This window comes from Ovis canadensis, chromosome 2 (assembly GCF_042477335.2).
Source record: "Ovis canadensis isolate MfBH-ARS-UI-01 breed Bighorn chromosome 2, ARS-UI_OviCan_v2, whole genome shotgun sequence".
NCBI lineage: Eukaryota > Metazoa > Chordata > Mammalia > Artiodactyla > Bovidae > Ovis > Ovis canadensis.
In genome coordinates, this window is record NC_091246.1 from 198,611,083 (window position 1) to 198,634,702 (window position 23,620).

At 44.7% G+C, this 23,620-nt stretch overlaps 1 protein-coding gene across 2 annotated transcripts in view; it reads right to left on the minus strand.

Annotated features, from left to right (window-relative positions):
• STAT1 (signal transducer and activator of transcription 1) overlaps nt 1–23,620 on the minus strand; it is a 43,022-nt gene that overhangs the window by 9,357 nt on the left and 10,045 nt on the right. For both annotated transcript variants that reach the window (XM_069577886.1, XM_069577887.1), the window contains 15 exons: nt 21,515–21,604; nt 20,421–20,499; nt 18,818–18,909; nt 18,477–18,628; nt 13,938–14,096; nt 12,162–12,254; nt 10,146–10,205; nt 8,153–8,182; nt 7,968–8,061; nt 6,701–6,742; nt 5,074–5,157; nt 4,346–4,444; nt 3,135–3,270; nt 1,678–1,727; nt 908–1,002 (listed from right to left, as the gene is read on the minus strand). In XM_069577886.1, coding sequence (XP_069433987.1) covers nt 908–1,002; nt 1,678–1,727; nt 3,135–3,270; nt 4,346–4,444; nt 5,074–5,157; nt 6,701–6,742; nt 7,968–8,061; nt 8,153–8,182; nt 10,146–10,205; nt 12,162–12,254; nt 13,938–14,096; nt 18,477–18,628; nt 18,818–18,909; nt 20,421–20,499; nt 21,515–21,604 — 1,355 coding nt within the window. The remainder of the gene's footprint in view (nt 1–907; nt 1,003–1,677; nt 1,728–3,134; nt 3,271–4,345; nt 4,445–5,073; nt 5,158–6,700; nt 6,743–7,967; nt 8,062–8,152; nt 8,183–10,145; nt 10,206–12,161; nt 12,255–13,937; nt 14,097–18,476; nt 18,629–18,817; nt 18,910–20,420; nt 20,500–21,514; nt 21,605–23,620) is intronic.

Sequence of the window (23,620 nt, forward strand, 5' to 3'; positions counted from 1 at the left end):
ATTTCAATCATACGTATATATGCTTAACTCCCCCAAAAGCTCATTAACCTGGTGCCAATAGATGATCAATAAATACTTTCTGGAGTAATGAGCCTTTCATTTTCACTTGGTGATTGAAAATGTCTGAATTTATTTATCTTTTACAGTGAAAAGGAAAGCTCAGACAATCCATTTTCATATTCTTAACTTCTGACCAAGTTAAAGTCTTTGCTGAAATCTCAACTGACCCTGGGAATAAATTAGAAACAATTTACTGAGTTGGGCTTCCCTGGTGGCTCAGTTGGTAAAGAACTGCCTGCAATGGAGAAGATGCACATTCGATCCCTGGGTCAAAAAGACCCCCTGGAGGAGGGAATAACAACCCACTCCAGTATTCTTTCCTGGGAAACACCAAGGACAGAGGAGTCTGGTGGGCTACAGTCTATGGGGTCATAAAGAGTTGGACACAACTGAGTGACTAACATTTTAAACTTACTGTGTTAAAAACAGCTTTTTCTTCCTTACTGGGAGGCAACAAAGAAGATGCTCAAGAAATTTTTGTACAATGAATGCATGCATGGCACTCAGGGTTTTTAAACTCAGCTTTGAAAATGGGGATATGTGTGCACCCATGGATGATTCATGTTGAGGTTTGACAGAAAACAGAATTCTGTAAAGCAATTATCCTTCAATAAAAAATTAATTAATTTAACAATGCATATACATCTATTACGGAAGTATAAGTTTAATCTTATGAGGGCCTACTAATGAATCCCTGAAGGGACGGCCTGTAAGCATCTGTTTCAGTGGGATGCTCACAAGTGTCGCCAAATAATGAAGTCTGTCTTGTCAGGACTATCTCAGCCTTGCAGTAACGGAGGCTGTGCTCAACATATGCTTCAAAAATGCATCTATCTGCGGCCCTTACCCGTCATTCCAGAGAGCAAGCAGGTGTTTTTTAATGAGCTCAAGGATGCTTTCAATCCAAAGCCAGAATGGAAAATTTTTATCATTTATGTTTTCCTGCCAAGTAAATAGATGCACACATTAGAAACCAAGAAATCCCAAACTCTGACTTCTCCTGTCTCCTCCGCCCCGCTGCCAAAGTTAGCATTGTCTCCTACAGAGCTGTCCCTCCCCTTCTTATCGGCTTTCAGACACCCAGTTCTCCACTTCCTGAGCCAGACTCTGCTTCCCTCTCCAAACATTAGTGACCCAGCCAGGGCATGACCTCTTGGGTGATCACAGTGGCTTCCCACTGCTGAACGCCAGTAGCTCGAGCTTGTCAGCACTGTCTGGTGACCTTTGTAGGGTCTGATTATCACCCCCCTGAACTGGGCCCCTGCTAGAGTAGGCTCGGGGACGGTCATCTGGCCCACAGGCTGTCCACGCCGGCACAGAGCACACGTTACTCACGGACGGGGCTAACATGCTGCCAAGCCAGGGCCCAGTGTGAGCAAACAGAGGACTCATTTCGGATGTGAGAGAATGTTATCATACAGACAGGTGCTTCCTGTCAGACTCACACTTGGAGCCTAACCTTCGCGCTGAAGGAAAGTAAACAACTTGTCCTAGGGGTTCCGTGGGCTAGAGGAACCTGCCAAAGCAAGCATGGCATAGCCAGCACCGTGTTGAGAGATCCAAGAGCCCTACAGAGAGCAGAAAGTACTCAGAGCGTAAATCCAAGACAGCACCCACCTTACAGAACCTTGTCCATGGAATCAGACCATCGGGGCCGGCGTTGGGGCCTAAACAAATAAAAACAAGGTTTTTCAGGAACTGAATCAATTCTGAAGCTCTGGCTGGGCTGATGGCTCTTGTATTTGCTCTCAAAGAGCCAACACTCAACCAAGGCAGGGTGTATGTACACAGTCAGTAGTCTCAGATCGCTAACACTAACTGCCTGTGCTTTCTGGAGAAGCCTAGGGTGGTCCCTCCCTGTGCAATGTCACTTGCCATTCCTCCCTCTCCTTCCTTACCAGGCTCCTCTCCCAGTGACCCTGCAGAGTTTTTTGCAAGTGCAAACTAAGACCAAGAATCACTTGCAGGTGATCGATTTAACTGACACAACTTTATAAGCTTATTTTAGATATTAATTAGGTATTTCCCTCAACCTTCCTCCAAATAGGACACAGGCTCAGGGAAGCAAATCAAAAGGCAAGTGAGAGAAATGAAAGGGGAAGGAAGACTAGGGGTCATCATCTGCACAAACCAAAACGGCTGAGCCATGAGAAGTGGGGAGACAGACACCGCTCTTCAGAGAGCGGTGTCAGATAAGCCATTACAGGCAGGAAGGGTATCTGTCTTAACTCTCAGCAAACAAGGAAATGGAAGAAGGTGACTCCTTACTTTTTACTAAATTGCACAAGACCCCCAGTGTGACAGCTACATGCCCAAGAGAGGACACTGCTGAGAGCTATCCAGTTTTGGAAAAGTCTACTGATGCCTGCAGGACAGGCAGCTCTGCTGTACAGAAAGCAAATCTGGGGAAAAAAGCCACCTGTGGGTTTAAAAATAAATAGTTGAGATACTCCCATTCATTGAAGATCTGACCTTGAGACTGGTGGGTCTTAGATTTGCTTGGCGTAGAAGATTAATAAATCCATGACGTTAGCTACTGAAAGGGAATTCTCTATCTTGGTCTGGACCCTGCCCATCAGGCGGCGCTGATCATGGGTGTCCCCTGATGTAGACAGTGTCTCCTCCCATTTGGGCCACCTGACATAAGAGACCTGGGTGTGTGCTGTGGGGTAGGTGGCCCCAGGGCCTGATTCTTACAATATTGGGGGCTTACTTTTTTCTCCCCAAGGTTAATCAGACTTCATCTTTCTCAGACTTCACCTTTCTCCAAGAATTTATTTTAGCCACAACTAATATATTTTACATAACTCAGAAATCTTTCCCTTAGGAGCCTTGCTCAGAAATGATAATATGAGATAATGGGAAAATGATTCATTTAAATCTATCAAGTCGGCATCTCCTTCTAAAGTGAGGCATCACTCTCACTTAGCTATAATAAATGGCAGCTGGAAAAGCCAATAGATTCCTAACACTCTCCTACCTTGAAGATGAAGAGCAAAGGGGGGAAAGGAGAAGTCAAGATATTTTTTATGAATTCTGATTGTTGGTTACATAAAAAGTGAATATGCTCATACCAAGAAGTTTCTCCCCCAGCATGTTCAGCTGGTCCACATTGAGACCTCTTTTGGTGACAGAAGAAAACTGCCAGCTCAGCACCTCTGAAAGCTGAGACCATCGTGCACATGGTGGGTTCAGGAAGAAGGACAGATTCTAGGGAGAAAACACCGAGAAGCTAAAAGCCACTGATGAGTCACCAGTCACAAGCTCAGCATGGAAACACGGATCTGTGCCAAAGTTTAGTTCTAGTCTATGACACCCATATTTTCACAGCAGAAGAAGAGAAATAGTTCTATTTGCAGACTCATATCTGTGCATTTTTCTACTCACTAAAATTTAACCCCCGAATCAATATTCGTGGCACTTTGGCACTCATTTGTGGACATACCCAGGCACAGAGCCGTGAAAACTTTGAGTCGCCAAACATGTGTTTCCGGTTGAAGTCAAACAAAGCTATGCTCTGCCTTCCTGTTTCGGCTCTCACACTACACCCAAGTGTCTTCTCTGAGATCTGTTTAATGCTGTGGTCTCTGCATTTCTGGAGGTTTTTTTGCTGGCGATTTCATTTTTAAATATGCCCCTCAAAGGCGAGTTGAAGTGCTGTCTAGTGTTCCTAAATGCCTTAAGGAGCAAACGTACATGATATATAAGTTCTGTTCAGACAGAGTTATAAAGCTGCTTGCCATGAGTTCGATGCCAATGAATCAACAAGTATGTTAGATAAGGGATCTTTGAACAAAACAAGGTGATGTATTGATCTGCAGATGCAAGGGTTTTGCCAGAGGCTGACGGGAACCCATACTTCCCTTAGGCACAGTGATTCAGTATCCGCTAAATCAGTGTTCACAGTGACTTCAAAGAACCTAAGTACAGTGAATAACAGGAATCAACTGAAACTAACTGACCATGAGTATCCGCATTCTTAAGAACAGACCCTGCTTGTTTAGCAAGTGTATACATTTTTTAAAAAGCATAACACAAAATCATCTGTTGCCCAAGCTTATTCACATGGAAGGAAAATCATAATTTTTAATTTCTAGTACATACACACGCTTCTGGAATGCTTCGCTATTCCAGAATTACTCAGCTCCTTAGCAATGAGTTGAGTTGTGCCACTTTTCCCCCAACATCTGGCCCATATAGGCTCTTTCAAATATGCAGAACTAGAGCCGGGGGGGGGGGGGGGGGTCTTTAAACCCTGGTATGAAAGTAGATGTGTTTTCCTTACCCGGGGTTCTGCCACCAGCATGTTGTACCACAGGATAGAGGCCCAGCCACTTGGGAGCTGGCTGACATTGGAGATCACCACGACAGGTAGAGAGGTCGTCTATAAGATGACAAAGACCTTAAAATCCTCGGAAACCCAGAAACAGTACCTGCAGACCACTATGCAGCCTCACAGACTAACAAGGAACCCTATGTACATTCGCGTATATTTTATTCTTAAAAATTAAGAATGTAAAGGTACAGTCTTTGGTTTTTAGTTGGATTTATCTTTGACATATATTTTCAATTAAGAAATTAATGTCAAAGCTTCTTATAAAAAAATTAACACAGGACATCTCAACTGGAACATTTGGCTTATTGGAGCGTCCCTTGTGGCTCAGCTGGTAAAGAATCCACCTGCAATGTGGGAGACCTGGGTTCGATCCCTAGGTTGGGAAGATCCTCTGGAGAAGCGAAAGGCTATCTACTCCGGTTTCCTGGCCTGGAGAATTCCACGGACTGTATAGTCCATGGGGTCGCAAAGATTCGGACACAACTGAGCAACTTTCACTTCAGACAAAGGTTAACTGAGTTCTCTGGCAGACTGAACCATGAAATTAGCATTGAGAGAGTAATGGCTGAAAACAGCAGTCTTTTTTTAGCAATTGGATAAGTATGTCTAAAATTAAAATACATGCATCAGTTTAAAGTAAAAATAAAGTTTCCCATCCTGGAACATGTAAGTCCTACCTCCAGGTCAATGACCAAACCAGGCTGGCACAACTGGGTTTCAAAACTAAGAGAGTGAAGCTCTTCAGTGACGATGAGAGGACCCTTAAAAAAGAAAACGGGAAAAAAACGAATACAGTGATTCGTTCATTGATCCTGCAATCAGCAAGAAACTACTAAGCATTTTAACAAGCTCCAGAAAGCATGAGCCCAATCAGGCACAATTTAGAAGATTCTAGCTTTTAATACAGAGAAGGCAATGGCACCCCACTCCAGTACTCTTGCCTGGAAAATCCTATGGATGGAGGAGCCTGGTAGGCTGCAGTCCATGGGGTCACGGAGAGTCGGACACGACTGAGCGACTTCACTTTCACTTTTCACTTTCATGCTTTGGAGAAGGAAATGGCAACCCACTCCAGTGTTCTTGCCTGGAGAATCCCAGGGACAGGGGAGCCTGGTGGGCTGCCGTCTATGGGGTCGCACAGAGTTGGACACGACTGAAGTGACTTAGCAGCAGCAGCTTTTAATAATCTATCCCAGATTTAATTATCCCAAGTATCTCAGTGTTCCCTCAAAGACCAGATTTCTAATATTCTGGCAAGGGTTATGGATTAAGGGGAAAAAAATGTCTTTAGGGAAATAGCAACTTCTAATGAGTTTATTCACAACCTAAGGCTTCCTGGCCCTCGGTCCCCTCTGCCCACCATGGACCCGCCTGGCCTGGGCTGCACACCTCAGGCTGACAAGGGGTGGAAAGTGTACACATGTTCCAAGTGTGATTATCCAGGAGAGCAGATTTGCATAAGCCTGGCAGGTTATAAAGTGCCCTGGTTGGTTTGGGTGGAAAGGTTATTGTGTTCCCAGTGCCTTCACACACATTATCTAATGTGAGCCTCACAACAACCTTAGAACCAGAGAGGTGTGACTCCATTCCTGCTCCTGGGAGAGGAAATTTAGTCCCTAGTTGGTTACTAAGAGTCAAGATCCAAAAATGAGGGCTGGTCAGGCCCAGGCGGGCACCTGTCCCACAGCTCCACGCGCCCTCTGCTGGTTGTGGTAGGGAAGGACAGAGTGCTAGGCAGGCACAAAGAACAAAATCCAACCAAACCAAAGCAACTCCAGCCAGTCTGTCCTCTGCCCATGGTTCATATCTGAATGCATCCCAAACAGCTCTTCAAGGACAAGCTGTGACGAGGGGGGCTGACAGAAGGATAACGGCACTGGACAGGGCACACACAGTTTTTGGCAGGGCAGTCATGAAGCTGGCCTCTGATTCCAGCTTTGACAATTACTTCCTGTGCACGCTTAGCTAACTCTTGCAAACTTCCTGCGGTCCAATTTCCTCACCTGTGAAATGTGAGTAACACAGTAGCCCACTGTACCTATTCTGCTGGGCTGCTGGTGAGGGTCTAGAAAATTCACGGGCAAATTCCCTGGACAGCCAGAAAGCACAAGCACAGAGTGGTTCTAGTGTTGCCACACGTGCACCACGCCCCAGAGTTTGCCTGCCGCTCTCACCTGCTGGTCTTCCCACTGCTCAGCCCTCTGTGAGCTGTCCCTGGCCACCCGGGACCGCCGGGGCCATGGAGCCAAGCTCACTGGACAGAGCTGCTAGTTAAGAGACCAGTCACGACAGAAAAAGACTTACCTCATTAGTTCTGGCACCGGCATTTTTTTGTTCTTTCAGTTGCTACAAAAAAAAAAAAAAAAAACCTTAGTAAATAGCTATATAATAATCCTCAAAGTTGCTACTTTCATCTACAAATCAAAACAAGTGGGGACTTAGAATGAAGGAGGTGAAAATATTTTGAGGATGCAAACAGGAGGTGAAGTGACCCTGTGGGGGTTTATGAGGTGGAGGGGAGTGCCTTTCCCCAGCGTCCTGATACCCTGCGAACACCGCAGGGTTCAGAAGGAGCCAGGGAAGCGAATGCTGCTCCCTCCCCTGGGCAAGCTTGTCCTGAACCATCCCCATCACCTTCCCCAGCTGTGCCATGCTCCCCAGGCTTCGGGCACAGCTTCTCCCACCTCTACTTCCCTCAGCAGAATCTCCCAGACAGGCCTAGTGTCTTAAGCCTCTCAGACCATCCTTTGAAAAGGTCTTCAGTCATGTAGGGTTTAAGGAAGCAACTCAGAGCGCCTGGAACAGCTCTGGACACCCTCAGACTCCCGGTTTGGACTGAGGCTCTCACTTAAGGTCCAGCTTCCTAACCATGAGTTTGCGGGCTCATGAGATGGCTGCCAGAGAGAAAAAGGGTGCCTTGAATCTCCCTGCAGGTTCCAGGCCAGGAAATGCATAGGGCTCAGCACCAACACATCTGCAGAAAACCTGCCAGCCCCGAATCTCCAGGGAGAGGGGAGAAGGCACCACCCATATAAACCCCTCTGCTGGTTTCCACTGCCTGGTGCCCGGGCCTACTCCTCTGGAGACAAAGCGGTAGAGACAGTGGTTGCAGGCAAGACCCCAGGAAGGAAATGGTGATGAAGGGACCCAGGAGAGACCCCTGGGGTCTGCCACACTTGGAGGAGGGGAAGCACCAGTCAGGATGTGGGGGAAATAACGACCTTCAGGAAGATTCCAGGAGTCTAGAGCGAGTGATCACTGAGGTCGTCGAGGGACCACATGCAGAGAGCTTGTGTGCACACTGGTTTATGGAATATTTTACTGAGCTCACTTCCCCCCAAAGAAGGTATGTCTGAGAGAGAGACAGGCAGAAAGAGAAAGTGAACAGCCCTGGGATAAGGAGAAGGAGCCAAGATTCCCAGGTACTGCTGAAGTCACCAGCCACAAACTCTAGAAGTCTCTTCCCAGGGAAACTTCCCTCTACATCACATATGGCACAGAGTGCCAGTCCATTGCAAATAAGTCCTGATAAGCCAGACACGGCAGAAAAGGGGGAGACAGGTCTCCCTACCAGGTGTCGGAATTCTGCCGCCAGACTCCCGTTGGTGGACTCTTCCATGTTCATCACCTTCGTGTGAGTGCCCAGAATGTTGAACTTCCTAAACCTAGACAACACAGGCAAGGGATACTTAAAAGGCTGGGAACTGTTAAAGCAACGCCTAAACAAAGCAGAGAGCAAAACAGTGCCAAACGTACCCTTTTACTGTGTTTCTCTCATTCACATCTCTGCAAAAAAACAAACAAAAAAACGTAACCATACATGTGAATTTAAAATGTGAAATTCGCATTCACAAACATATAAAAGTATTAAGATCAATAACCAATAAATCTATACCTGTGGGTTTTCTTCCCTATCATTCACTCAGTCTGTCAATCAACCCACACCAGCACTGCCAAGTTTTGCTGGGTGACCTTGGGCAAGTAAACTGAGCCTCACCTTTTCTCTTCTGTACATCCTGCTAGCAGCACCGACCACACAGCACACCGGGAGGAGGAAACCAGTTAACGGGTAAGGAGAGCACAGACACCCTCAGGAATGTAAGCCTGAGTTATCACAACTTATGAGCAGTTACTCCCTCTGCAGGAAGCAATGAGCTAAGCCCTGGGGACTGAGCAGAGAGCACTGCTCTGGGCTACAGAACTCAGAGGACCCTCCAAAGAGATAGCTCGAGTTTTATTTTTGCTCTTTATTAGTTTTAATGCTTTCATGAAAGTACCTGAATAGTCAATTATTTGGGGAAACTGCCAAGTTTTAAATCTGAGGTTAAAGTTTTGAGAGACCAGAATCATATAAGTTCAACAATAATGTTGTCATATTCTGGACAAATAACGTATGTTAGGGGCAGGCGAAGGTCAGAGACCATTAGTGCACACCCAGTTAAATGAGTTAGCTTCCTTTCCTGTCCCAACTAGACATGCAATGCTTTTGTGGCTGATAATCACTGTCAGCTATGACAGTGACCGATTTTCCTGTCAAAACTAAGAAGAAAACTCAGAACTGGAACAGACAGAAAGGACAAAAAGGCAAGAACAAACCAAAAGAGACACTGAGTTAAGCAGACTGTGGCAAAACTGTGGTGGCCACAAAATTCTCTGCAACTCTTCCTTTAAAGACACAGAACAGATTTCCTTATCCCTTCAATATCAGGGGACTTTGACTTGCTTTTCCAGACATGATGGATGGGAGCAGTGCTGTGCAAGTTCCAAGTCTAGCCTAATAGGCCCAGCATGCTGCTGCTTAGACCCACTTGGAACACCACTGCCATGTGAGAAAGCCCATGCTGGCCACTCTGACAGCCCCACAGAGAAGGGTCCAGTTATCCCAGCCAAGACCTCGGACATATAATGAGGTCACGCTAGACCACCCAGCAGCAACCAGGCCAGCTCAGACTAGAAGGACCACCCACAGTCCACAGCATAATAGAAATATTACGTTTCTGAGTTTAAGCCACTAAGTTTTGAGGTTATCTGTTATGTAGCAAAAGCTAACTGATACACAGAAAAACCAAAGAAAATGGGAGGAAAACAAAGGTACAAACAAAGAGGGCTATAGTTACAGGAAATAGAAAGAGACAAAAGCCAGAGGAAGTGACTTGGAGTATCATAAACGGGTTTGAAAGTTAGTAAACACACCAACAAAAGCATTAAATATATCAAGGGGGGATGGTAGGGGCTAAGCCATCTTGTTGCTTAATGTAAGTGCCTAGGTCACTGCTAGTTTGGGTTCAGGGTCTAAGGACAAAACAGGATAGACCTGCTCCATTTAGACCTCTTGAGAGCCTGCCCATTCCTGGATCCCTACTGTTCAGAAGAGACAAGTGTAAAGCCAGCAGGCTCCATACATGCCCCCCAAAATGCCGTCAGTTTCACTCCAGAAACAAGCCCACACTGGCCGAAGAATCAGGTGGCCTGGAGCCTGACCAAGTGCCTCTTCTCTGGGGCTGGCCTAGCTGAGGTGGTAGCTGCTTGGAACAAGCACATACGTATAAAATGCTCTCACACTTTTGTTCATTTGTCGTCTAAAAAGGCACACTGATACCAGCTCTTAGAGAAAGTTCCCAAGACCCAGGAATTACTAATTTAAATCTGCTGGAATCACTAACAGCCCCGCTGCATCAGTCCATGTTTGGTTAACAAAACGAACATTTCAATAGTATATGTATCTTTGATAATATTAGAGATATCTTACTTGTCAAATAAGACTTTGACTTTCAAGTTATAATTCAGCTCTTGCAACTTCACCAGCAGCCTGAAAAGAAAAATAAAAGTCATAATTACTTTAAAAAATTTCTATTACAATTTATTTATTATGCCAATTCCATATTGATAAACATTTCAACAACCCCCACCCCATCCAGCTTTTGGTTATTACAAACAATTAAATTGACATCCTTGTATGTCTACTTGGATTTTTTTTTAAGTGTATTTGTAGGATAAATTCCTAGCTATGAAACTGCTGGGACAAAACTGTAATATTAAATCCTGACAGCAAGCAACAGATTTTATATTCCCACCAAATGCAGTGAGGGCACCTGCTTCCCCATTTTGCCTCCCCAATGCTGGGGTTTATCAAAATTTCTATCTGGGACTAATTCTGTAGGTAAAAAATGGGCTTCCCAGGTGGCTCGGCACTAAAGAAACTGCCTGCCAATGCAGATGTAGGTTTGATCCCTGGGTCGGGAAGAGCACCCGGGGAGGAAATGGCAACATTCTCCAGTATTCCTGCCTGGGAAGTCCCGTGGACAGAGGAGTCCAGTGGGCTACCGTCCATGGGATCACAAAGACTCAGACACGACTGAGCAACTAAACAACAGAGGTAAAAAATAGCAAACTTTACCCTTTACCAAAACTTGTACCTAATGCTTAACCTGTTGGGAGAAAATAAAAACTCTGACCCATAGTCAGGAAAATGAGGGTCATCTCTCTAACCACTCCAGGCAGTGTGGAAAGACGGAGGGACAGAGCCCTGGGCTGAGACTCCAGCGTGTTTCTGTTCTGATGAGCTGGAGGCCCGCGGAAGAGCCCTTCACTGGCTGGCTCCCTTTAGTCACGCACGTGATGGGATGAGATTGCACCCCTTGCCAGCATGAGTTCTGGGACCTCACGGGTGTCAGAGTCTGGTGCTGGAGCACTGGTAGCCGAGACGCAGCACCTGTGGACCTAGCTCAGCAGCGCCGTGGAAAAATGACTGGGGCCAACTCTGAAGGTAATTCCAGCTCTTCTGAGTCCAGCTGCTCATCAGTAGAGGAAAAGCTATTAATAAATGAATGCAGCCATGCAACCAAAGGAAGAAAAGCTGGACATTCTCGTATGGAAACATTTCTGCAATTTATTACGAAAGAGAAAAATAGTCTGCCAAACAACAGAGAGCAGAACTCTGGTTTTTAAAAATGAAATATATCATGTCATATATACTTTCACAAGTCTATGTATGAAAAAACACATGTATATAAAAGTACAATGTATTTGTTTATATATTCATGTAGACATGGACAAAATTCTGGGAGGACTGACACCAGGCTGCTTACTATGGTAGTCTACAGATATTGAGATCACATACAACTTTGAGAATCTGACGAAAGTTATACATACACTCACCAGCATTTACACACACTGTATCCATTTCAGGGGGAACATAAAGCTCAGGTTATAGGCTCATGCGCAAGAGGGGATGAGGCTGCTGGGAACTTTTACTCTCTACCATGTGCACAGTTCTGCAATTTTGAATTGCTATTTACAGTAAACATTCATTATACTTATAACTAGAAAAAATTATGGGGTGTGTGTGTATACACACATCTTTGTTATATTTCTAGTTGAACAGAAAGACTCTTAGATATTCTAAGTAAGAATTCATATTAAAAGACCTACTGCAAAATTCCTCTAAAGCACCCCCCTATATAACCATGTTGTGGAAGGAAGCTGGGTCACAAACTTTGTGACAGGACATGTGGAAAGAAAGTGAAAGTGTTAGTCGCTCAATTAGGCCCGACCCTTCACGACCCCATGGACTGTAGCCCTTCAGGCTCCTCTGTCCATGGAATTCTCCTGGCAAGAATACTGGAGTGGGTTGCCATTTCCTTCTCCAGAGGATCTGCTCGACCCAGATGAACCCAGGTCTCCGGCATTGCAAGGAGATTCTCTATCATCTGAGCCACCAGCAAAGCCCTAAGGAGGTGTGGGGGTTCCATCTTTTCCTCATTACCTCAGTTTCACAGTGAATTGGACTCCAGTCTTCAAGACCAATGGCCTCTGAGGGTGAGTTGGCATGCAGGGCTGTCTTTCCACCACAAATGAGCTGTAAATACCCAGCAAAGGATATATTAGCATTTCCATTAAAGCTGAGGCAGTAAAAGTTATTTCCCCTAAGGAGGAGAGGGGGCTTAGAGGGCACGATCTAAAAAATAGTTGAAAAACTTCTAACCAATTGGATGAATAAACTGAAGTTTTACAGTCGATAAAGACATCCCCAAGTCTAACAGATGCACTCAACAAAATCAGTAATTGCAAAGAGCTGTGATACTCTTCAACAATGAAAAGTCTCAACTGGATTCTCTTCATTTACAAATTTAAGAATCAAATTTGCTCACTGACCAGTGTGGTGATCATTTAGCGACTTACGCAAATATCAAATCACTATTGTTGTAGAACTAAAACTAATATAATGTATCTATCAATAATATCTCAATTTGAAAATAAAAAACAGTAACAAAAACACATTTTACTATACTTGAAAATGAACCAAGTAGCATACTGCTTACCACCATGCTTTGAAACTTACATTTTAAACATCCTTTGGAAAACTGCTATTCTAGTAAAATTATTTAGCAATATTTATTACCTAATAAATACTTCCAAGTATTAATTTTAATTTAAAAAAAAAAGAATGAAATCTGCACTCCAAAACCCAAGTAAATGTCCTTGATTATTTCAAAATCAAGGTAGAGAGTAAAAGTTGAGTGCATCAATTTCAAAATCCAACATTTGGGCATTCCTGTCTGGACATCAGCCACAGGGAACAGAAGACACTTTTATTACGTCAAGTTAGCATTTTAAAACTGCAATATGAACTCTATTCTTCTACTCAGGGCCATTTATTGACCTACTAAGCGCACTGGGAACACCCAGCCCTGGGTAAGGCACTACATAAGGCTCTGGTGGTAGAAGATGACAGAGGCGCCTCTCTGTCTACGAAGACCTTCCGGTTTGCAATAAAGGTCACAGAAATGCATAGATAATGATACAACCAAAATCCAAAACAGGAGAATAAAGAATGAACTGTGCAGCTCTGGAAGGGAGACAGCAGCTGCCCAGGAACTCTGGCCAAAGTTTCATGATGGCTATACGCGGAAACATTGAGGATGCAGGTTCTCAATGAGCTACCAGAGAAGGCGGCTCTGAGGCAGAGGAAATATTGTTGGGAGAGGCATGGAGAAGCAAATGTCCAGGGTGGGCACGAGGTCAAGTCGGCCTGGAAATGGGGCATGTGTAGAAGCTAGCGTGGAATGGCTGGTGAGGGCCAGGCTGTGGAGGTGGGGCTTGGGTGACCGGATGAGGGGCTCCCCTCAGAGTGGCAGGTGATGACAGATCAAACAGAACTCTGCTATGGCAGAGTACAGGGTCACAGGGACGAGGGAAGAAGGGGCTGGGGTGCAACCATTTGAAAAGCTACAATGTAAGAGTTCAGTAGAGAGCTTGAAATATGATGAGACCACGGAATAAGAAAGAGGGCAAATACAAGTTAGACTCAACAGGTCTCGTCACAGATTGGCCAGGGAGAGGGAGACAGGTTACCAGAGTAGGAGGTCACAAGAAAAACATGCCCTTGGCATAAACAAGGGATTCAGGAAGACCTGGTTCAGGGAAGCCATAAACATTTTTACATATCCTATTAAACCCTTCTAAATTATCTGAATTACCATAAAATTTTCCTTTGGGTAAAATAACTGCAAAAGGTGCAAAAACATCTTGCTCAAGTTACCTCTGAATGAGCTGCTGGAAGAGGTTGAAGGTGCGGTCCCATAAGGCTTGCTTGTTTTTGGTGATGGGGTCATGTTCATAGGTGTATTTCTGTTCCAACTCTTCAAGCTTTTTAAGCTGCTGACGAACCTGCTGCAGACTCTCCGCCACTACAGTGAACCTGGGAAGGTACAAGCCACAGAGTCTTCATCAGAAATAGCCCCAAAGCAGTCTGGATTCAGAGAATCATGGAGACCAACAAGCACTGTTTACAGACAACACGTGATGTTATCTGCCCAGCTCTGCAGTGCAGGGAGAAACAGAGAACAAATCTTGTCTTGGTGTAAAGTGAAAAAGTGAAAGTGTTAGTTGCTCAGTCGTGTGAACTTTGTGACCCCGTGGACTGTAGCCCTGCCAGGCTCCTCGGTCCATTGAATTTCCCAGGCAAGAATACTGGAGTGGGTAGCCATTCCCTTCTCCAGGGGATCTTTCCTGACCCAAAGATGAAACCTGGGTCTCCTGCCTTGCAGGCAGATTCTTTACCATCTGAGCTACTAGGAGTCGTTATCTGTGAGAAAAAAACTAACACGCACTGAATGATTACAGCCTAAATAAAAACACCTCTGCATCCCACAGAGATGGACCTAAGGAGAGATGGGGGCGGGTGGGGGGAGTAGAAGCTTCTAGGGCAGTGATCCCCAACCTCTGGGGCCTAATGTCTGATAATCTGAGGTGGAGCTGATGTCATAGAAATAAAGTGCATGGTAAATGTAATGTGTTATTAAATCATCCTGAAACTATCCGCCCACCTTGTCTGTGGAAGAACTGTCTTCCAAAAAACCAGCCCCTGATGCCAAAAAGTTTGGGGACTGCTGTCTAGTGAATCTTGGACTTCAGCTGAGTTATGAGATAACTGGGACTTAAAGGCACAGGGTAAAGGGGGCTAGATGCAGAGGGAGGGGACACAAAAAGGCAGACACTCTACGAGGTGATGTGGTGGCAGTGAGGGGCCCCTGCAGATTTTATATCAGGGTAGTGACACTGTGCAGGGAGGAGCAAGAGGGAAACCTGGAATCAAGGCAGCAAGGCAGAGGGGGGATGTAAGGTGGGTTAGGAGGAGACGAGGGAACAGGGGTTATTATGTCACTAACCTGAAAGAAGAGGCAAGGTGCATAATCTAATCATTATCAGACACTCAAAATATATGTATAAACCAAGGAGGAAAGCTACCGACTCCTCTCAGGTTCCTCCATCCTGAGCCTCTGAGCTATGTCGGACTGTGGAAGTCCTGGCCTGGAGTGATGATAAGAGCATCAACTCCCCAGTGAAACACATCTCGTTTGGTTGGTGTTCTCATTCCTTGAATTCAGGTCACAGCCAAGAGCAAAGCCCATGGGTGTGAAATGAGAGGCAGGATAACAATGGCAGGTGCGCGTGTTCTACAAGGATTCTAACCCAGTGATTCCCAATCCTGTTTGGGTCGAGGGACACAAGAAAATGCTGACAATTCTTGCATAGCACAGCGGGGGACAATGGAAGGCATTCATATCTCCACAAGAGACTCCATGTGGCCTAAGATGACCATAGGGGCTCTAGACAGCGGCGACCTCACTGGGCTCCCAGGTAGGGGGCTGGGGGGAACAGCAATCCAGAAAGTCATCTCATGAGATCTTTGGTCCTCGGGCCCTTCAGAGCTGTTTCAAGCCACCACCCACTCCTGCCCACTGATTCTACTGCTTCCATCTTGTCTGCTCAGATCTGTCGGACTCTGCTAATACTTTCAGTTCAGTTGCTCAGCCATGTCCAACTCTTTGTGACCCCATGGACTGCACCACACCAGGCTTCCCTGTCCATCACCAACTCCCAGAGCTTGCTCAAATTCATGTCCATCAAGTCGGTGATGCCATCCAGCCATCTCTTTCTCTGTCGTCCCCTTCTCCTCCTGCCTTCTATCTTTCCCAGGATCAGGGTCTTTTCCAGTGAGTCAGTTCTTCACATCAGGTGGCCAAAGTATTGGAGTTTCAGCATCACTCCTTCCAATCAATATTCAGGACTGATTTCCTTCAAGATTGACTGGCCTGATCTTCTTGTAGTCCAAGGGACTCTTAGGAGTCTTCTCCAACACCATGGTTCAAAAGCATCAATTCTTCGGTGCTCAGCTTTCTTTATAGTCCACCTCTCATATCCATACATGATGGTTGTGAAAAAACATATGGTTTTGGAAAAACCATAGCTTTGACTAGATGGACCTTTGTTGGCAAAGTAATGTCTCTGCTTTTTAATATGCTGTCTAGGTTGGTCATAGCTTTTCTTCCAAGGAGCAAGCATCTTTTAATTTCATGGTTGCAATCACCAACTGCAGTGATTTTTGAACCCAAGAAAATAAAGTTTCTCACTATTTCCATTGTTTCCCCATCTATTTGTCATGAAGTGATGGGACCAGATGCCATAATCTCAGTTTTTTGAATGCTGAGTTTTAAGCTAACTTTTTCACTCTCCTCTTTCACTTTCATCAAGAGGTTCTTTAGTTCATTGCTTTCTGCGATAAGCGTGGTATCATCTGCACATCTGAGGTTACTGATATTTCTCCCAGCAGTCTTGATTCCAGCTTGTGCTTCATCCAGCCCAGGAGTTAGCACGATGCATTCTGCATGTAAGTTAAATAAGCAGGGTAACAATATACAGCCTTGACATACTCCTTTCCCAACTTGGAGCCAGTCTGTTGTTCCATGTCCAGTTCTAACTGTTGCTTCCTGACGTGCATACAGATTTCTCAGGAAGCAGGTCAGGTGGTCTAGTATTCCCTTCTCTTTCAGAATTTTCCACAGCTTGCTTTGATCCACACAGTCAAAGGCTTTGGTGTAGTCAATAAAGCAGATGTTTTTCTAGAACTCTCTTGCCTTTTTGATGATCCAGCAGATGTTGGCAATTTGATCTCTGGTTCCTCTGCCTTTTCTAAATCCAGCTTGAACATCTGGAAGTTCATGGTTCACGTACTGTGGAAGGCTGGCTTGGGGAATTTTCAGCATTACTTTGCCAGTGTATGAGATTTTGCTAGCATGTGAGATGAGTGCAATTGTGCAGTAGGTTGAACATTCTTTGGCATTGCCTTTCTTTGGGACTGGGATGAAAACCGACCTTTTCCAGTCCTGTGGCCACTGCTGAGTTTTCCAAATTTGCTGGCATACTGAGCGCAGCAGTTTCACAGCATCATCTTTTAGGATTTGAAATAGATCAACTGGAATTCCATCACCTGCACCAGCTTCGTAGTGATGCTTCCTAAGGCCCACTTGACTTCACATTCCAGGATGACTGGCTCTAGGTGAGTGATCACACCATCATGGTTATCTGGAACATGATCTTTTTTGCATAGTTCTTCTGCGTATTCTTGCCACCTCTTCTTAATATCTTCTGCTCCTGTTGGGTCCATACCAGTTCTGTTCTTTATTGTGCTCATCTTTGCATGAAATGTTCCCTTGGTATCTCTGATTTTCTTGAAGAGATCTCTAGTTACTCCCATTCTATCATTTTCCTCTATTTCTTTGCACTGATGATTGAGGAAGGTTTTCTTATCTCTCCTTGCTATTCTTTGGAATTCGGCATTCAAACATCCCCAGAGCAGAAAAGAAATACAGGCCTTTCTGTCTCTATTCTATCCTCAGACTTAAATAGAAAAATCAGAAAAATGAATCTCCATTTAAATAAAGGGCCTGCCTGGCTCACCAGTGTCGACTGGGAAAGTCCTGGAGTTCCCAGAATAGTACGGGAACCTCCACGACCAGGCTCCAGCCTCTTGTCTGCTCTGCTTTCTTCCTTCCCTATCTGGCTTCTGACTCTCTAGCCATCCACTGTAAGAACTTCAGGCCTAGGTCCTTCCCTCCCTGCTGCTTCTATCCACACCTTTCTCCTCTCTGGTCTGTGGTTTTTTCCTGTTCACTCCTGAGTCAGTGCAAGACCATTTTGTCTCCTTTATCTTTCCTGGTGACTCCTTCCTCATCCTCCATGGACTCTGAACAGTCTCTGTTAGAATCTTGGCAATCTTTCACCAAGTAGTTATTACCATATCCATCTCCCATCTCCCCAGTGAAAGTTCTTTGCTGGCAACAACCAAGAGTCATTCACCTTGTGTCCTAGGTCCTAGCCCAGTGCCTGGCATACTGCATGTAATGACTATTTACCAGATGGATGACGGAATGAATGGCCCACAAACTGTTATTTCATGTAAGCCTGGAAAATGCCTCAAGCCCTTTCATTTTGAAAAAACACTGGGACTTACGTTGTTAAATGTGTTGTGTGATGACCATGTCACTGGTGTGTTGGCAGTCAAGTGACACACCCCACGGTACGTGTACAGCAGGGAGAGGAGAGTGATCCACACCAAGCTGAGCGTGGCCACAGGCGTGACTAACACTGTGCTTTTCAAGTGAGTGTTTCCAGGGCAAGAAGCAGCTGGATTACATCCAACTCCAAACAGAAGTTTTCACAGGGTCTGTGCAAGTAACACAGCTTGAATGTTCACTCTACAAGCTTATGCAGCTCACCAGTCAGCTGCCAGTCTTACCAATTTTGCAGCTGATCCAGGCAAGCATTGGGGGGCCCCCCAATACAGGCACTCTGCTGTCTCCGCTTCCACTCCACCAGTTCATCATTAATCAGGGCTTTCTGGGTAAGTTCGGTGGCATTCAACAACTCTATTATTTTAAGAACGACTTCCTAAAGGGAGAGAAAGACACACAGTGAAATAAACACATCTTTAATCACAGAATTTTGTTCTTTCCTCTCAACTGGAGCACTAAGCCAAGTGGTTATAAAAAATAATTTTTGCCTCATTTCTAAATTTCAAGTTCATTATTCACAGTCTCTGACAAAAGTACTGTGTTATTCTGGAATGTGAAATGTTACCTTTCTCTTATTGTCCAGCATTAAGTACATCTTCTGGAGTAACAATTGTTCTTGTTTCTGATCATTCTTTGCCACGCCATTGGTTTCATGTTCTGTGAATTGGGAGAGACAGCAGATAAACAAAAATGTGGGAGAAGACAAAGCCAACTGAAGGCAAGATTCACATACATTTAGGGAAAATATGACCCAAGTGCTATCTGAAGACAGGTCCAAGCTTGGTCTTCTTCAATCACTATTGAACAAAACAAAAAAATACCAGAACAGGACACTCTGAAACAAAGTCCTTGCTTTCAATGATTCATGTAAATGAGAAATAGTACTGTCTGGTTCTTAAGTCATTGTCAGAATATTACCTCAATGAATATAAAGGACAAGATTCAAAACCTCAGTTAAAAAAAAATGATATAAAGCATCTCCGTGGCTTTGAAAAAGAAGCAAACAATTTGGAAACGTTGTCATTGAGGTTTCTTTCTCTCATATTTTTATTCACATTATTACAAATAATGTTTTCATTTTATCACGATACCCTCAAAGGACTGCTCAGGTAACAGCAGTACTCTGCACACTTTGAGGTTATTTTCAGTGGACTTCCTGTCGTTAAAAACAAGCAACAACAACAAAATAGAGTAAAACTGCTTTAAAACAAGGAGAAAATGCTGAACTTCACCTATGGTATGCACACACGGAGCTGGCACATTTGCAGGAACTTTGGGGAATAGGGTAGGGAACTCCAAACACCTACCCATTCATGTCCATCAGTAGGTGAAGCAGAGTAAGTAAAGTGACTAGCACATAACCAGTGGGTGTCAAAGGGGGGTGATTTTGTCGCCCAGAGGTCACCTGACAACATCTGGAGACAGTTTTGAAATGGCAACCCACTCCAGTATTCTTGCCTGGAAAATTCCATGAACAGAGGAGCTTGGCAGGCTGCTGTCGACAGGGTCACAGAGTCAGACAGGACTGAGCATGCAACCACACACACTGGCAGCTCCACTGCCATCTCGTGGGCAGAAGTCAGGGATGCAGCTAAACATCCTACAATGCCCAGGTTGCTGTCCTTCAGTCAGTCGTGTCTGACCTTTGCAACCCCACAGACTACAGCCTACCAGGCTCCACTGCCCGTGGTTATTTCCTAGGCAAGAATACTGGAGTGAGTTGCCATTTCCCTCTCCAGGAGATATTCCCAACCCAGGGATCAAACCCACATCTCCTGCATTGGCAGGCAGATTCTTTACCACTGAGCTATCAGGGTATCTCACAATGCACAGGAAAGTCCCCAAAACAAGGTTGTGTGTGTGCTCAGCTGTGTCTGACTCTTTGCAACCCCATGGTCTGTGGCCTGCCAGGATCCTCTGTCCATGGGACTTTCCCAGCAAGAATACTAGAGTTGATTGCCATTTCCTCCTCCAGCAGAACAAGGTTATCTGGCCCAAAATGTCAATAGTACTGAGGTTAAAAAACCCTGCTCTGGTCATCAAGAAGTCAAGACTGGTAATTAAGTCATAAAATATTTGGTAAATATGAAGGAGTACTTGCCTTTGTTAGCTAATGTAGGCAGACAAAATTACAGGCAATGGACACTGCTTTAAATGTTAATTCTTACCTCTGTTCTGCAAGGTTTTACATTTAAAGTCATATTCATCTTGCAAATCTTCTAGGGTCTTGATTTCATGTTCAATACTCTACAAGTAAAGATGTAAACAAATTTTCCACCGTACTCAGAACAAAGACTTTAGGAAACAGATTATTGTTTCTATAGGACCCAGAAAATCAGGGATACAATCCTGCTCTCTCGAAGATGAAAAAGATTCGTAAAATCCTGCTCTCTCAAAGATGAATAAGATTCATAGAATTCTAATAATGAATAATTTCTACTTCATTAATAAGTATATAATAATCTTTTTAGAAAATAAAACATATGCCTATTTCTGGACTGGGCCACTTGATCTCGACTCATTTAATGAAATGTCTCCCTCAGAGGCAATAAAGTAAAAGTTGCTTCAAAGAACCTGTTTGATAAAATGCCATCTGTAGCACAAAGTCAAGGTCATGTTGGTGTGACCCAGAGACCCACAGGAGAGTGGGCCTCTCAGCAGAAAGGCCGCTTTCACAGACCCAGGTCCAGGGCAAAGCTGGACTCCTCACCCTCTCCACACAGCCCCACAGTGGAGGGAAATGAACACATACTAAGGGCACCACTCCCATAGATGAGCTGGGAAGTTCTCTCTTAAAATTATTGTGGATGTTTTATTCTAATCAGAAATTTCCTTCCCTGAGATGTTTTTGTTCCCCTTCCAAGCCTTGGAGTAAAACAGGTGTTTGAGGAAGACTACATTTATCCTGGGGTTCTATGTAACCCCAGGAACATGCCAATTTAAGATGTGAAGCCATAAAGGGCAATTTAGAGCAGCAACAACTAGTTTACTGGGTGATGGGGCAAAGTCCGCAGTTACTGCATGATCTTGCCAGGAAGAAAAAGATAGCTCCACGTTTGGAAGTTATAACACGGGCCATAAATATCTATCTGCTCACTGGTTGCATCAACTTGTTTACTTAGAGATTGGAATTTGGGGGAAACAACTTCTCAACTACTTAAAAAACTGAAATCAGTTAAAATGTTTACAGTAGGGCAACTGAAACTTTTATCCCCTCTACAAAAAGTTACAGAGAATATGTATGCACTTATTCAGCACTCACCATAACTTTGTCTTTCACATTCCTGACTTTGCTGTCAAGCTCCTTCTGTTTGTCTAACATTACAGTGCTCTGAATATTCCCGGACTGCGCCTGTAGCGGAAGGTATGCGGTTAGCAGCCATGACTTCCTCTGTTGTATTTACCTGCTGGTTAAGCTCCAAAGTCAAGTCTATTCCCTGTGCCCCACCTAACTCTCAGACCTTTCAGAAGCTCCTGAAGGCCTCCCACATTAGTCTGCACAAGAAAAGCTCAGTTCTCAAGGCCCTGGAAAGTGCTGGTAAACTGTGCACAAGCCTAAAGAAAGACTAGGCTCAATTCACATCTAAACTAAACAGTGTATCTAGGATTTTCCATTAGTTCATACAGTTGCCTGGGACCACACAGGAATTTATTTGAGGGTTTTTCAAATGCTGTAGAGAAGATTATTCTTATTTACCCTGTTCTTATTTGTCTCAAAGTCATGCAATTCAGTGTGGTCCCCAGATCAGCATCACCTTACCATCTGGGAGCTTGTTGGAAATACAGAATCTCAGGTCCTAATTTGATCACTGAATCAGAAACCCCATGTGGACAAGATTCCAGATAATTCAGAGGCATATCAAAATTTTACAGAGAAAGACAAATATCACAAGATATTGTTTGTGGATATGTGGAATCTAAAATAATGATCTGATACCCCCAGACATCCAGGACCTTCCCCCAAAGCCCAAGAAGGCCTTGCTTCTCTTGGTGGCAGCTGTGCAGTCCACTAATCTCCTCCGAAGGGGTCACTGACAACTCAGTGTCCTCTGAGGGGCTTAAAATAAATCAAAAGCCGACAAGCCTTCCAAACACAAAGCACACCCAAGAGATGGGGCTGACCTGGCAGAGCAGGAATCACCTCCTTCACTTTCTAGTGCTGCCTCGGGGCCAAATATGAGGCGGGAAAGGTTTAGGTACCCCAAGGTGAACAGTTTACTCTCCTGCCCGTCTGTGCTCTTGGCTGTCCACTCAAGCCCATCTGAGATCATAATGCTGTTAGAATGAAAAACCCACATGACAATCAAAATTTCCTGCTGAAGGTCTCCCAGGTGCAGGCCACACTGAAAGAAGACACACCTCTCTCAGAGGCAGCAATGTGGCCAGCTTTTCCTCTTGACACTTCTGTTTACTAGGATGAATGAGCCAGCGTAAGCTTGCAACCAATAATATGTATCTTTAAATGCTTACTGCAACAAGGAGCTTTCGGCGTGACAGGAGCTAAACACCCAGGAAGGCAGCAGTCACAGGCACTGGGCAAATGCTCAGAAAGTGCATGGAAAATGGCATTCACTGTCTCTACTTAAACTCTCTCTCTCCACCCCTACCTCCCAATCTAACAGCTCACTTTATTAGTTATTCCTTAGAGAAATTGACATAGGAAGCATTCCACTGTGTATTCTGACCTTCTCCCCCGATAATGGAATGATCTCAGCCAGAACAACTCAAACCACAGTGGTTTCACTGTCTGCTGGGTTCTTCCCACCACCCCACCAATGAAAGGCATGAATAAATGCCACTGTAACTTCAGAAAACTGAACCCTGATCACCAGGAAGGTCTGTATTAGGATTAGTAAAATCATGATTTTAAAAATCTTGGTTATGGTATAACTCTGACTCATTCACTGTTTGGATGTCTTAGATACCTAACGGATATCTCAGTACCATTCAAAACAAAGCTGCTGATTTCCCCATCAACCCATTCTTTTCTAAAACCTATTGTGTCCTGCCAAAACCCTACTGTCTCTTTCCTATTATCCCCAGCTTAGTAAACAGTATCTCTAAGTGACACAAGTCACAAATCACAGTCATCCTAGACTCTTTGCTGCTTCTCACTTCCGCATCAGATCCTTCAGCGTAAGCCGTTTTGGTACCACGTGCAGAACATAATGGAAGCTGCCCACGTCTTCCCACCTCCACTGACTGTGCCTCGACCTCACATACTTCCCCTCTGCTTCCTCAGTCTGTTGCAAGAGCCCACTAGACATCTGCTGCTTCCTTTCCTACCCTGCCACCTCAGAGATGACGCCTGACCCTGATCTAAAGAAACAACCCAACACTCCACTACTGTCCACATTGTATCACGCTT